Source organism: Manis pentadactyla, chromosome 11 (assembly GCF_030020395.1).
Source record: "Manis pentadactyla isolate mManPen7 chromosome 11, mManPen7.hap1, whole genome shotgun sequence".
NCBI classification, from domain to species: Eukaryota; Metazoa; Chordata; class Mammalia; order Pholidota; family Manidae; genus Manis; species Manis pentadactyla.
This window is the reverse complement of record NC_080029.1, coordinates 27,475,101-27,491,053: the sequence shown is the minus strand read 5'-3', so window position 1 is coordinate 27,491,053 and position 15,953 is coordinate 27,475,101. Positions and strand designations below refer to the sequence as shown.

General features: G+C 51.4%; 1 protein-coding gene across 5 annotated transcripts in view; it reads right to left on the bottom strand.

Annotated features, from left to right (window-relative positions):
• LTBP2 (latent transforming growth factor beta binding protein 2) overlaps positions 1-15,953 on the bottom strand; it is a 92,876-nt gene that overhangs the window by 63,355 nt on the left and 13,568 nt on the right. For all 5 annotated transcript variants that reach the window (XM_057488326.1, XM_036913193.2, XM_036913191.2 and 2 more), the window contains one exon: positions 9,661-9,892. In XM_057488326.1, coding sequence (XP_057344309.1) covers positions 9,661-9,892 — 232 coding nt within the window. The remainder of the gene's footprint in view (positions 1-9,660; positions 9,893-15,953) is intronic.

The following is a 15,953-nucleotide window of genomic DNA, read 5'->3' as shown; positions in this document are numbered from 1 at the left end:
CAGGGCTGGGCTGGGAGGTTGTCCCTCTCTGGAACCAGACCTAGGGAGGTTCTGATAATCCTCAGCTCGGGGAAAAGCCTTGAAAAGGGAGTCATGCACTCTTCATCAGAGATTTTGGGGACCACCTTGGGCCACTTTAGGTCAGACATTCACCTTCAAGCTTAAATAGGAGAAGGAGGAAGGTAGGAGGAAGTATGCAGGAAGCTGACACCATTTCCCTAGAATCTTCCTGCCTGCCCTATGTGGGAAGCAGGAGGTGTTAAGAAGGCCCTGGGCCCCCTTTTCCCCTGAGCACTGGGAGATATGAGCTTGGCATCTTCACCAACCCAGAGGTGTCTGCACTGGGTCAAGCATAGCAGAAGGAGGAGGCTTGCAGGCTCTGCTGCTTGGGGAGAAGGCACAGTAGCACCCACCTTCTTCACAACCTTTGCTGGAACACCTAGGCCAGGAATGCATGCCCCAGAGCCTGTGCCTTTTGTTATTCACACATAGTACCCTAAGACCAATGACAGCCCTGCCCAGGCTCTGAGCTCTGTAGGACTCAGGTATTTGTGTGAGTTGAGGAGGTATAAATTAGTCTCCACAAAGCCCCAGAGGCCCACCCCATCGCCTCCACTTTCAGAGAACCCTAGAAGGGGTCTCAGCAGCCATAGCCAGCTGGAGAGGATTGCCCTGAAGCAAAATGCTTTGTGGGGGAAATGAGAGAATTCTCCCTCCTGGGAAGAAACTAGATCCAGGGTTACTACATACAGCTGCACAGGCTGTGCACTGCACAATTCTTGGAGTACCTCTCACAGAGACTATGATGTGACAGGCATCTCCTGGTGTTGTGTCCAGTAACTGAAAAGTCCAGCACAGAATAACTTGCTTCCTTCCTTTCAGTGATAGGAATGGAGTGCTTCAGACCCATCCGCTCACCCAGGCGGTCTCTGCTGGGCAGGGAGGGGCTGGGGCTGGCAGGGGTTGAGTGCTGAGGAACCCTGCACAAACCTTTGTGTGGCCCATCTATACTTCCAGAAATCCCCAAAAGCAGCAGGGAGGGGGCTTGGACAGTGGAGGAAGTGCTCAGCTGAGACCCAGGTCTCTTCCACTCTCCTTAAAAGCAGCAGCAGGGATTCTGTGACTTCAGACTTGGGAAAATAGAAAGAACCCTGTCCATTTGTTCTGGCTGGAGGCTCACAAGTGAGCATCTCCCTCTGACCACTCCTCTCTGAGCCCTCCCTTCTTCCAAACCTACAACCCCAAGGAATGGGGTTTATGGGGCTCTTCTAAGGCCCAGTAAATGGAAGAAACTGGGAGGAAACCCTTTTATAGGTGCTGCAACCCCATACTAAACTCGTGGTAGCCCCAAGGGTTGGCTAAGCCCTGATCTGGCTATGCTCATGTCACCTCAGAAGAGAAACTTTGCCCTTGGCCTGCCCTGGCTCCAGACTCCCAAGACCACCTGTTGGTCCCTCACCTGGGAGAGCCCCTTCCCGCCCAGTGGCATGCTAGGGCATGGGCTCTGTGTTAGCTCAGAAGGGAATGGACCTGAGGCCATCTTTCTTTGCTCTAGACGGCAGCAGGGGACACGCTGAGATGGGGATTTTCATTCAGAGGATATTTATCGATTGAGTGCTTACTATATACCAGGCATTATTCTAGGGGCTTGAAATATGTCAATGAACAAAGATCTTGCCCTTGGAATGTCCACACTGTAGTCGGGAAAAAACAGATGATAAATATTAAATATAAAAAATAAGTAGATTATGTTAGAAAGTGAAAAATAAAAGTACTGTGGAAGTAAAACCCAGATGAGGGCACTCTCAAGCTGGTTTACAATATTAATAGGGAAATGGGAGACATCCCCCTTGTGAAGGAGCTAGGCCCAGGGTCAGCACATACAGATGCACTGGCTGGACACTGAACAAGTGGTTGGGGTACCTGTCCCAGGCACAACACCATGAAGTACATCCCCTGGTTTGTGTCCAGTGCCTAAGGTTAACCCTAAGACTAAAACCTTTCAGAAGTAGCCAGGGAGGGCCTCTATGGGGATCTTCTCCTGAAAGTAAGCTGTGCACAAATAGGAGGCATATGCAAAAGCCCCATCCACTTTCAGGACTGCTAATTAACAACAACAACCAGCGTTTGCAAGGCATATTACAGTTCACAAAACAATCTTTTACCCACATTGTTCTGGTTAATCCTCACAGCATACCAGTGAGGAAAGAATTATCCTTCCTATTTGATAGATAGAGATACCAAATCTCAGGGGTTAAGTGGCTAACCCATGGTCACAAGCCTAGCTAGTGACTCAACATGGAAGCAAAATTTGGTCTCCTGTTTCTAAGTCTTTTCCAAATAGTGTATTCAAGGTCCTAAGGTTTGGGGAATTCCAGAAAAACCCCAGGGGGCAAGCTCAGGGCTCAGGGTTACAAAAACAAATCAGAAGAAAATAAGGCTAAAAATAGAAATAAGAAAAGGAAGGAAGGCACTCAAACCCTGGAGGTCCCAAAAGCTTGACTCCATCAGGATTGTAGGGTTGGGTCAGCGCAATGGGGAGGCACCAGTCCATGGCCATGCAGAAGGGGTGGTACAGCATGAAAGATGCAGGTTGCCTAATCCTACTGTGGCCTGGCCAAGGAGAACTTGAAGCCAGACTGTCAGGGCTGGCTAAAGTCTGCCCTGTGAAAGGCAGCACATGTCCTTGTCATGACCTTGGAAATGAGTAAAGGCGGAGTAAACACATTTCACCATCTGGGACAGAAAATGGCCAAGCTGGAGGCCAGAATCTGAGACCATTAGCTCGATCACAGAGGAGACTCACTCTATGCCTCTGATTTACAAATGTGGAAACTAAGGCCCTGGGAGGGCAAAGGACTTTCCAAGGTATCTGAGCATGAGTTGGCCTCTCATCATGTCCCAGGTGAATCAAGAATGGTCTTGGGTCTGGTGGACTTGAATGAGGAAGAGGGAAGACAAATAAGGGGTTGTGTTGTCCACAGGTATAGGCATGTTGAAGCCCAGAGCAGAGGAATGGAGTGGGTGGGAGGCGGCTGGAGCAGGAGCCGTGCTCAGAGGATGCTGGCAAACCTTCAGACTTGTCCAGTCAGGGTCCCCTGGGTTCCCAGGATAGGCCCACAACCCGCCTGCCAACTTTGACCTCCCTCTTTCCCCATCCATAAGACCAGAAAGTGTGGTGAAGAACCCCCATTGTGGGGTATCTCACACTGATTTGTCATAAACATGAGGAATAGGCAAGCAGGCTTAAGAGATTTTGCATTTATTGGACCTACTGTGTGCTGGACACTCCACCATTCACTCTGCATGAAGCATTCCAATGAATTCTCTCAACTACTCTATGAGATTGGCATTAGTTTTCCCATTTAAGAGCCAAAGGAACAGTTTCAGTGAGGTGAAATGGCTTGCAAGACTAGTCTGTGAGGGCACCAGGGCTTAAATTCTGCCTGTCTTCAAAACCCAATGCTCCCGCAGCACACATATTGGGGCTGCCTCCTTGCATCTTCTCCCTGTCCCTTCTGTTCCCAGCTACCCCCTTCCAGGTACTAGCTTCTGATTCTAGGTCATCAACCTACCAGGAAAATCTTGCCATTCTGTCAGATAGTGAGTGTGCCTCCTCCCCCGTCCCCTTTGCCACTGGAAGGGAGCCTGTGTCTCCTGGTGCAGTGACCTACTGAGAGGCTACTCTGCTCCCCCCATACTGGAAGAGACCACCCCTTGGGACAGAGTCTCTGTGCCCCCCACAGGAGGCCTGGCCAAGGCCAGGGGATGACGGGAGGCAGCACTCCTGTGAGAAACCTGTGGGCTCACTCTCAGCAACAGCAGGTTGAAGGTCACAGGTCAGGCAGTGCAAGAGGGCCCTGGGGAGACGTTGAACAATGCAGGGCCCTGCCCTGAGGCACTAAGTTCAGTGACCACCCAGGGCAGACACATCATGCAGCCACAACTTGCTCAGAAGCCCTGATTTGCCCTGAGGTCCTGCCTCACCTCCTTCTACCACAGAGAGGCTTGGCAAAGGCCTGAGTGCCAGGGCCAGCTGGTGGGGTGGGGAGCAACTGACCTCACGTCTCTGAGCCTCATCACTAGAACTGAAACACTGCGACTGTGCTGCAGGGACCTGTGAGAGTGAATGAGGGTCCCAGGGCAGAAAGCCACACCTGTCACTCAGCATGTATTTATTCAACTCCATTCTGGGCCAGTCGTGTTCAGGTGGTGGAGATGTATCAGCAAAGAAAACAGCTAAACCCCTGGTCCTCCTGACCTGACATTTTACTGGGGTAAGAAAAACAATAAATCAAACAAATAGTAAAATATTTAAGACACTGGAGGCTATGGAGAAAACATTTTAAATCATTTGATAGGAGGGCCCCACTGAGAGAAAAGACCTGAAGTGGGGAGGCAGCAAGCCAGTGAGTATCTGGCGAGAATGTTTGCTGTGGGTTGAGCTGTGTGCCCCAAAAGGATGTAGAAGTCCAAACCCCCAACCTGTGCCTGTGACCTGATTTGGATTTAGGATCTTTTCAGGTATAATTAGTAAGGTTTAGATGAGATTATATTGGATTAGGGTGGACCCTACATCCAATGACGCCAAATTATAAGGACATACACACACACACACACACACACACACACACATGGAGGAGGGCCATGCGACAACGGAGGCAGAGATGAGGGTGATGGAGCCACAAGCCAAGGGACCTGCAGGATTGCTGGGAGCCCTCAGATGCTAGGATAGAAGCATGGAACAGATTCTCTCTCAGAGTTTCCAGAAGGAACACCCTACCAACATGTTGATTTTGGACTCCAGCCTTCTGAACTATGAGAGAATAAATTTCTGTTATTTTAAACCACTCAGGTTGGGGTAATTTGTTATGGCTAAAAAACTAACACAATGTTCCAGGGAAGGCCCTGATGTGGAAGCATGTTTGGGGGAAAAACCAGTTGGTGAGTATGGCAGAAGCGGAACAAATGAGGGGAGTGAGTAGAGAGAGCTGACATCAGAAATGTCAGGGAGGTTTTGGGGGCAGATCATGTAGGGCTGCTCTGTGGCAAACCTTTAACGAGGGGAGCTGTTCACTGAGGATCCCTGCCGGAATGGGCTACCGTGGACAGGTGCGCTTGGTGCTCATGATCTTTGTCCCCAGGTGTTACATTTGCAAATATGTTATATTAAATGGTAAAAGGAAATTACAGTTGCAGGTTGAATTAAGGTTGCTAATCAGTTGCCCTTAAAAAAGGGGGTTTGTCCTGGATTGTCCGGGTAGGCCCCATGTAATCACAAAGGCCCCAAAAGTGGAGGAGGAAAGCAGAAGAGTCAGTGAGAGAGACGCAGCCAAAGAGAAAGGCAAAGGAGTGACTCAAAACGTGAAGAGCTCACCTGCCTGGCTGCCTTTGAGGATAGGAAGGTGGCCACAAGCTAAGGAATGTGGGTGGTTTGGTTTCTAGATGTAGAAATGGCCCTCATGTGACAGCCAGCAAGGAAATGGGGTCCTCTGACCTTCTGTCCAGAGCAGGCTTACACACACACACACACACACACACACACACACATCCTCTGTCCTTCTGCCCAGAGCAGGCTTACACATACACACACACACACACACATCTCCAAGGAACTGAACTCTGCCAACAACCTGAATGAGCAAGGAAATGGATTCTTCCCTAGAGTCTCCAGGAACTCAACCCTGGCTGACCTCTTGACTTGAGCCTGGTGAGACCTATGTCTAATGTTTGATCTATATATAGGTAGGCTAATGCCTTTGTTATTTTAAGCTTCTCAATTTGTGGTAATATGTTATAGAAAACTAATGCAGTAGATAAAGGTGGTGTGTGTCTTTGTGTGTGTGTGTGTGTGTGTGTGTGTGTGTGCAGACAGAGAAGATCCAGAAGAGGGAGAGACCTGCACAGTAGAAAGAAGGCTGACTTCTGGGGGAGCAGCCTACTGAGGGCCACAGCTTCCCACACACCTTCCTGCCACCCCCACTTGCCCTGCTCGGCACTGTCGTTCAGGCTCCTTGTTGCCTAAGGACCGACCAAGCCTGCTCAACATGTCCCCAGAGCCCAGCCTCTAGGTCAGGCCAAGGAGCAGACCCAGTGGAGGTCCCTCCCATTCTGGGAAATGTCATGACACCGTCCCTTGAGCCCCTTTCCTGTAGTGCTGGTGAGGATGGTTCTGGTGGAACAACCAAGCTAGCCCCAAACCACCATTCTTACTGCTGCTGAATCTGCTAGTCATGCTTCTCCTGAGGCTGGGCCTGGGCTCTGACTTGACTTACCCCAGAGAAGGTGTGCATGCACACACACACCAGTGTTTTTTCTGCTCTTTACTACCCAAGTCCCCATGCCTCTTGCCCATCCAAGTCCTCATGGCAAAGAGAACTAGCCCGCTGCTGGCTAACACATATTGAACACCAACTCATCAGGAATCATACTAAATGCTCTACTCACAGTGTTCATCCTCTCTGTAATCCTATCAGGTGGAGACTATTGACTCAGAGTGGTTAGGACACTTGCTTAATGTCATACAACTAGTGGGAGGTCTATCTAGAATTGGAACCCATTATTATCTGAATCCAAAGGCCAGGCTCAGACCCTCAGTACTGAATGTGTGGTCGATGGACCGGCAGTGTGGGCATCACCGGAGACCATGCTAGACATGCTCACCCAAAACCTGCTGGGCCAACAGGTGCATGTTAACAAGTACCCAGGTGACTCACATGCCAGTTGTGGTTTGAGAAGCACTGGTGTAAAGCACCATTTTCAACACCTGTGGGTCCGAGGTAGTTGCAACCACCTGCTCCCACAACCTCTGAAAGCCCTCCCCCAGCCACTTGGCTCTCGCCCCCTAGGCAGGGCAGGCCATCTACCCAGCCTTGGGGAAAAGCCTGGACCTGGGGCCCAGAGGGAGTCTCCAGGTCCCTGCAGCCAGCCCAGGCTACAGCTGGACCATATCAGTCCACAGCTGGCTCTCCGTAGGGCATGCTGCCTGCTGCCTAAGACCCTCCTGGCCCCTCCCTCTCATCTTCCTTCTGGGACACAAGTTCCTTGGCCTCTGGTGCTTTCCTGAAGGGGGCCTCTGTCCACCACAAATCCCTGTAGTGTCTCCCCTCCTTGGATATTATGCACCCTCCCTAACTTGTAGAATGCCCCCTGCATCATGTCACTCCCTCTGTACACCAAGAGCCTGTCTAAGTTGCCATCAGGAGAGAGGCCAGCGGCTGCTTGGGAAACCTGGCCAAGCTCACAGGAAATGTCTGACACCACCAGGCAAGCAGGATTTGGCCTCCCAAAGCAAAACACAGCTGAGCCGACAGCAGGCCACTCGGACTTTCCCAGATTTCATGGCACTGAGGTCCCAGGGCAGAGAGAGAAACTGGGCTGACCTGGAGGCTGAAGCTCATTAAAAACATCACAGTAGCCCCTGGCCTGGAAGCCTGCAAAGCCTAAAGAGGACTGCCCTGCTGTGGGCCAATGACTTCATGGTGGGCTGCCTCTTGCACACATGAAACCTTTGCTGGGGGATCAAAGGCTCATGTAGCTTAGCTTGCATCCTTCTGTCTCAGCCTCCTCCTCTCCCCAGTATTTAACCTCACCCATTTATTCATTCAACTTATGCTGACTGAACACCTACAGTATGCCAGGCAAGGTGTTAGGTACCAGGGACACATACATGAAAGAGCATGACACAGCCCTGGCTCTCAGGGAGCTCCTGGTCCAGTGAGCAAAGAAACAGACCATCCCAAGGCAGATTGAAAAGTGCTACACTAGAGACACATAGATCCTCCCTTTCTCCTGCACTCTGAGAAGCACAACAGGTGTTCTCTGGTGTGACACCAGGTACAGGGTGAGGGTTCAATGCCAAATGGGTCCTTTGTTAGGTAACTTCACAAGTGACAGACTGCAAATGTGGACAGAGTACTTTCTGTAAGTTAGGACTTTAAGAAGAGCTATGGGGAGAGCCAAAGAGTGCAAGACAGAGTTGCTGCCTTCCAGGGCACAGGCCACACTGTCCAATTGCTGATACAGGGGCATGGACCACAGGGATGCGAGCCATGTGTGCATTGCAGGAGGTCAGAGAGCTGGGAGGAAGCGATCAGATAGCTGGGTGGAAGTGCTGGTCAGCGGGTGCTTTTTGGAGGAAGCGGGACTGGGCCTTGAAGAACAGGAGGAGCAGGATGGGCTGGGAATATGGGGCAGGGATGTCAAACAGCTCTGACTCAAGGCTGCAAGGGCCTGAGTGACCTGCCAAGCAACCACCCCACAACACACACATGGGATGGATACGTTAATAAGTGGATGAATCCCCAAGCCCATAGAGCTGCAGGGAGAAAGCTGGGCTGGAAGGACTCTGCTTGCACCCTTTCCTGGGCTTGCCCTGCAGCTGGCATTTGTGGTGTTCCTTCCAGTGCCTTCATACCAGGCCTACCCACCTTGGGCCCACAGCCAGGACCAATCAGAACAAAGCTCAGGCCCTGCCCACCCACTCACAGCCAATCACAGGCTATCCACCCTGTCCCCCTGTGCTGTCCATCTGGCCCTTAGCTCTGCCCCACCATCCCAAGGCTTTGGCCAAAGGATTTGGCTCTTCTGTTTTTGACCTGTAAGGCCTTGACCTGAGTTTGTCCTTCTCTTGGTTGACCTCAGAAACCAGTTGTTTGAGTGGCTGGGGCCCTGGAACTCCACTCTACCAAGACCCTTGTTGGCCTACCTCTCTCTCTACCCGCCTACTTCAGAGTTGCTGGACAACCTCAAGTTCCTTTCCTTTCTCTCCTGAGCTTGCCCGCTGGAGACCTGACCTCGAGGCAGCCTCCTCTCCCTGGTTCTTCTGCCCTCTGAGAGTGCAAACCCTTTTTCCCCTTAGTTCAGCAAGACAAGGTTACGGCATGTCAGAAAGAACTTCCTAAGTAGGAAGCAAATGGAAAAACTAACCTGAAAAATCAAAAGGAAAACACAGCCCCCTAGAAACGGACTAGTTCACAAAGTTCAGATTTCCTGTCCAGAGCTAGAAAAAGCCTAGCCAGGTTGGCGGGCAAGCAGGCCAGGGAATTTTTCCCGTGAACGCTCTCCTTGTCCGCTTTTTAGTCTCCTCTCTTCAGCACACGCTCCTTCGCTTCCCCTCCAAGGAGACAGGTTACTGCTGGGCAGTGAGTGAACTGAAGGGCTTTTTCCTGGCAGAAGGGTCCCTCTGCATCACAGAGCCACGGGCAGAGAAGGAGGAAGGGGAGGAGAAACACAGTTCACTGTGTGCCAGCCACTGTTCTAAGTACTCTGCTTATATTCACCAACCTGATCTTTACAACAATTCCACAATGATGATTAACATCATCTCCGTCTTCCTCATGAGGAGTCAAGAGGTAAGTAACTCGCACAAGGTCGCCCACACAGGAAGTGGCAACACCAGGATTTGAAACAAGAAAGCCAGTCCCAGGGCTATGACGCACCAGGGCACCTCCTGCCTCCCCTAGCCACCCCAGCCTGGCGAAGCCTGTGCAAACCCCACCCCCTGCTCTGCACAGCCCTGGTGGGGGCAGGGGAGGGGAGCGGAAAGGGGAGGGGCGGAGGGAGAAGTCTGGCCTACTCCACCAAGGTGTTCACCAAATGGTCTCCCTCTCACCACAGACCGCGCGCCTGGACCCAGGCCCCAGCGAGAAGGGAACTTACCGGGCGGGGGGCCGCGTTCTGGGGATTGCGGTGCTTTCTCTGGCCGTGCTGCTCCGGCGCAGGTTGGGTGACCTCCCGGCTGAGCGTCTGGGGGCCAGCCTGGAGTTCTGGGGGTCAAACTCCTCCTCAGGGATGACCTCCTCGCAGTGGGCTCCCCGGAAGCCGGAGCGGCACACACAGAGCTGGGGCCGGCTGCAGAAGCCTCTGTTCTGGCAGGGCGGCTGGCACACGGCTGGGGAGGCAAAGATAAGGGAGAGGGCAGGGGCCAGGGGAACCCCATGCACTCCTGTCAGGAGGGCCTCCTTCCTTATGTTGCTTGGCCTCTCCCACTCAAGCAACATATGCCTAACAATGGCATTATTATTATATTATTATTATTATTATTATTATTATGACAGCTAGTATCCCATGAGTGCTTACAGTATCAGCCCCTGTGTTTTGCAGACACTATCTCATTTAATCCTAACAATCCTAGGCAAAAAGTGTCATTATGACTCGCATTTTGCAAATAACGTCCCTGAAGCTCAGAGGGTAAAAGACTTGCCTGAGGTCACTCAGCTAGTCAGTGGTGGATCTAGTATTCAAATCCAGGTCTGCAACCCAGGTTCTTTTCACCCTACCGCCTCCCAGCAGAGCTGCTGTGGTTTTTCCTCCCTCCCATCTCTGAACCTTGGCCTGGAGCTGAGGATGAAACTAAAGGATTTGTTGGCTTCAAGTCAGCCACCAAATGTGTCCTGGGGAACCCTACCCTGGAAAGCTGCCCATCCCAGGCTGGCTCTGATGGTAGAGACCTCAGAACCCCACCTCTCTCCAAAGCCCACCCACTAGATCTTAGCTGATGAGGAAGGATGTTTACCAGCTCATGCATTCATTCCACGAACATTCCTAGGGCACTCACAAGGCATGAGGCTTATGGCAACGAGGGTTCCTCTCTCAGGCAGTGTGCTGTCTCACAGGGAAACCAGGACAGAGGTCATATGATAAGGGTCAGCCAGAGCCTCTAACCCAGGCTGAGGCAAAGAGAAGAGAAAGTCAAGAAAGGCTTCTGGGAAGAGGTGATGCCAGCCAGAGATGCGAGGGATGAATAGGCTGGGCATTGTGCTGACCCAGGGCAGCCTGCCTACTCAGGGGAGAGTGGGAAATAACAGGTTTCACTGCAAGGTCCCAATCACCAGCTGGATCCTGAGGCCAGGGCATTTTCCTCAGTGCCTCAGCATCCTGTCTGGACAGGCCCCAGGCCTCCAGGCAAGCAGACCAGGTCAGTGAATTATAACCCTGAGCACTTCCCCAAACACAAACAGCCACCATGGTAGGATTTTGGCCTATTGCCTGGCTACCACTCCATCTGCCTATGCAGACTCAGCTCCCCCCAGCCACCTGTCAGGCCTCTGTCACCCGACCACCAGAGACCAGCCCACAGCCAAACCAGCCCAGTGAACCCTGGGAAAGCAGGTTTGCCCGAGACAGGTCTGAGCCCTGGTTTATCTTAGGGAGGGAGTAGAAAGGGAAGGCCTGAATGGTTTCCCATGTGGACCATCAGTGCTAGTCTCTCGGGCCCACACCTTTCTGCTGGCACAGACCCAGCTCCAGGAGTGGGTGAGAGGAAGGCCATGCAGCCTCTCCCCATCTCCGTCTCACTTCCACCTCTGAGCAGGCAGTCCTCGCCTTAGGACAGCCTTTCAAAGCCAGCCTAGCTTCCATCCTTCCCCTCCTGGGCCCCAAGGATGGCCCATCTTTGACTTTCACAATAAGATCTTTCACTGTCTAGAAACTCAAAACCCCAAATTGTGCAGGCCAAGCCCTGTGCCTCATTGTAATTGCCTACTTCTGGCTCTGCCTTATTTACCAGTACATTCTGCAAACATTTAGTGAGCACTCTTTCTTGGTCAGACTGGGTGCCTGAAGTACTAAGGCAGTAAGACTGGTTCCTGCATGGAGGCAATGCTGCCCAGGGAGTCAGTCCTCAGTGGGGACCAGGGCTGGCAGACTTTGGTACAATGAACAGCTCATGCAAAATGGGCAAATAGGGGCAAACCATCCAAGTGGCATTTATGTATCATGGCAATCAACATCATGGTAAATAACAGTTTAAAAGACTTCCAAACCAACCACATTCTCTTCCAGAGAACCTTTCTGGATCAACCATTTATGAGGCTGTGCAGAGGCCAGATCTGCTAAGAAAGATCTTCCAACAAGCTTCAGGTTTTCGAAGGTTTTGAGCCAACTGCCACCCCCAGCCTGCCTTCATCTGCATCCTCTAGCATGTGTTGTTTCACAGGGCTCAGCAGGATGCAGGGAGCAACCTGACATCCTCACTGAATTTAAGTGTTTTGTTCTGCTGCATTATGCATTGATAACCCTTCACCAGTAATCATAAACTGAGTGTAAACTCCTCTCCTGTGTCTCTACTCCCCCAAAGTTACTCCCTGAGGCCCTCAAACAGTAGTTCCTAGTGCCTGTCTATGAAAGAGTACATTATTATGACCATTTTTACTGATACCATAAAATAAGGAAAATAAAACGTTTCCTGATTTTTTTGTAATGCTATTTTTTCCCCATCAAAAAAGTGTCTTTTATTTGAAGATTATGTCTTCCTACCTTTTTAGAGTTAAAATGTTCTCTTTTAACTAAAGATGATGGCAAAGGGTAGTTTGTTTTTCTAATACCCTCACTAGGCACAATGAAAGGCTGGCTACTGCACTTTGGTACCTACAATATTATTGGATATTTTACTGGCATACGCAATCCAAAAGTTTGGGTCCCTTTGGGAAGGAGGGGGCAAAAGCAGTCATGTGTCCTTTTGTTTAAGACTCCAGCAAAACATTCCTATGTCAAGTGAGCACAGATTTCAAAACTGATGTATCAGAAAGGAAACGAGCATGTCAGAATCGCCAATGGCAGGAGCTCTTGCATAAAGCAAGGAAGGAAATGCCAAGGGCCCAGGGAGAGGCAGTTCCAGCAGTGCTGTGGGAATTTTAAGAGAGAAAACTTTCAACCATAGCAAGCTGGGAAGTCTTCACGCTTTGTCCCTGGAAGATCATGCCTTACACTTGAGAAATCAATCCAGGATGGGGTGTGTGGTTTTAATGAGTCTTTGCTGATTTTTGATTACTGGTGAAGGGTTATCAAGCATGATGTCACAATGTCCACATTTAGCCACCGAGGACACCCCCAGCCCCTCAGGTCGGAGGCCAGCACCTTCAGACAACCCGAGGCCCATGTCACCTCCAGCCTCCCTCTGCCCACCGGTCCCTGCCCATCTTCAGCCATTCATAACTTGGTCTCCTCCTGAACCCTTGCTTTTCCACACTCCCCTGGCACTCTCTTCCTCACTAAGGATTGGACATGTGGAAAGTTTCAGCTTTGGGAGTTCAGGTCTGTGCAGTTAGCAGGATGCCAAAAGAGAGGGGAATAAAAAGAAAACTCCCGAAATTGCTTTCAAAGTAAGAAATGGAAGTTACCATTCCCCTAAACCCCCAATTTCTGACTGCACCCCCTCTACGTTCACTCTGCTTCAGAACAGTCAAGCCGGGGTTTGCTCATATTTTCCACACAAAGTCCTCACCTTTGGGAGGAGACCAAACTCAGAATGGGCAAGCCTGGGGGAAATTCTGGAAATGACTCCCAATGTGCGGTCTGCTCCTACCATCGGCTTAGAGCCTCTGTGACCAGCTACTTGAGGTTGGGGGTCAGAAGGATTTGGTTTGACCCGAGTTCAGCCGCATCCCAGTTGCGTAATCTTAGGCAAGTCTCATCTCATTGAGATGTTTTAACTGGTCCTCAGTTACCTCATCCATAAAATGGGGCTGATAATTCCTGCCTCAAAGACTTATATGAATAGCCACAGAGGTCATGGATGTGGAATTTTGTTGTACTCTATGAAGCTGTGCTGTCCAATACAGTCTAAAGCTGTAGCCTCAAGCTGTATGTAGCTATTTAAAGTAAAACTGATTAAAATTAAATAAAATTTAAGATCCAGTTCCCCAGTCACAGTAGCCACATTTCGAATGCTCAATAGCCACATGTGGCTCATGGCTACTATGTTGAACAGCAAGATATAGAACATTTCCATATCAGAAAGTGCTATTAGACAGCACTGCAGAGCTTCAAAAACACCACCACAGGCCCAGGGGCAGAGGCGAGCTGGCTTCTGAACTCTTCCACAACCCTTTTCCCAGGGAAAGGTAAGTCAGTACAGGCCCAGTCAGAGCAGAGGCCCAAGCCCCATGCCACAGAGTCAGGGCTGTTCCAGGTGTTCCACACAGCCAGGCCCTTCCGCACCCCCCCCCCCCCACCCCTGGGGAGGGCTTTTGTCACACTGTCTCTCCTAGGCCCCAAAGACACCTCCCTCTGTCCAGAACCATTAGATGAAGCACTAACTTCAAGAGGGTCCCTTAAGCCTGTGCCCTCCTCCAAGGCCTCCAGGGCCATCCCCTCTCATCTGGGACGTGAACCTTAGCTCCAGATCAGACTCTGGGCCCCAACACCTGAAGCTCAGCTGCTCCCCAGATTAAACCTCCATCTTTCCTAAAACCTGTATCTCTCTTGTGGGACACAAAGAACCTACCCACTGAACTACCTGATCCTCCCTCAGGATGGGGCCCTGTCTGCTTTCACACCCAGAGGACTTTGCAGACAGGACAGCGTCCTGCTCACCCTCAATATTTATCTTGGCCCTTCTCTGGGCAAGCTGTCTTAGACCCCTACCTGGAGGCCTCAGTTTGCCCCTGGAATTCACTTACAGGGAGGGGGGTCCACCTGTGGCCCTGGGCTGTTCTCTACAACTTTGACCTTTGGTTCCCAAAGAAAGGGCACCCCAATATCAGAGATACCCAAGACCAAGGAAATCCTGTCTGGCCCCCATATACCCTCAGAATTTCCATACCCAAGCTCCCTCAGGCTCTGAGCCCCAGGCTGTGGGACAAGTCAGGTCCTCAAGAACTTGCCCTGCTCCCACCACAGCTGTGCTGGGGCTACAACTTGATGGCTGGAAATGGCACTGGCGCTCAGGGCCCGGCCAAGCTCCTGGCTCCAAAATAGCAGTTGTGTTCACATAAAAGCCTTTAATGAGAGAAAGATGCCATTCTTGGCCTCTCACATGCTCTCTGCAGACGCTGTCTGGCAGGCCAAGCGGGCCTCTACCGTTTGGCGGACAGAGGGGAGGAAGGGGAGGTGTGAGTCAGACCTTGGCCCCCAGCCTCTCAGCATGGACCGCCCTGCTAATTGCATTAACAAATGCCACAGTGCTGGGCCAGCTGGAGGCCCGGCGCCAGGGACTGGGGCAGAGAATGGCCCGGATTCCTACCAGCTGCAGCAGGCATGAGGAGGGAGACCACTGGCATGGCCCAGACTGAGACCCGGGTTTGTCTCCAGCTTCTGCCCCAAAGCAGAAGACATACCTGTCCATCCCACAGCCCTGAGGGCCCTGTATGGAGGGGGCAGGGCTTTGGAGGCCTCAGTGCCAGAGGCACCTCTGGAAGTGAGAGAAGGATGGGATGGGGTCCTGGGATGGCCCCCATCAGGGATGAGCCCAGGGACCAGTCTTTCTCTAGAGAGCAACTCCAGGGCACAGAAGACAGTTTGGTGGCAGGCATGGAGGTATCCAAACCCTTCTGTAGTACCAGCTCCACGCCCAGGACCCAGGAAGGTCAGGAGGGAAGGAGGACACCATTTCCGCTTACAACTCAGCCCAGGCCAGGGCAGGAATGTGGGGCAGAGAATGACCCTGCAGTCAAAGAGAGCTGTGTTTGAATTCTAACCATAACCGTGGGCAAGTTTCTTCACCTCTGTGAGCTTCAGTGTCCTCATCTAGAAAATGGTCACGCATCCAACATTTACTGTGTACCTAGGACAGTAAGCAAGATGGACACTGTTCTTTTCTTCATGGAGCTTCTAACTTAGAGAGACTGTCACAAAACAAGTAAACAAGTAAGTAGAACAGAAATTGGGATATGAGTTATGGAGGAAATGGCTGAGGGGCTGAGTTTCAGAACAACAATGCTCGGGGTAGAAACACTGGACAGAGTGGTTAGGGCAGCTCCTCTGAGGAGGGGAGCATGAAATGAAGCCTTGAAATGACAAGGAGCCAGCCGTGTAAAGAGACAGGGGAAAGCAAACTCAAAGAGCGGAGGGAAAGCAAATCCAGCCGCATGTGCAACAGCCCAAGGGTGGCATATTCCAGGAACCCAGGACGGATTTGGAACAAGAGGCTGAGTGCTGGGAGACAAGGCCAGATGCTCGGCAGCAGGAAGGTTTGAATGGGGCTGTGTTACTCTCTGACTTATTGAGAAAGA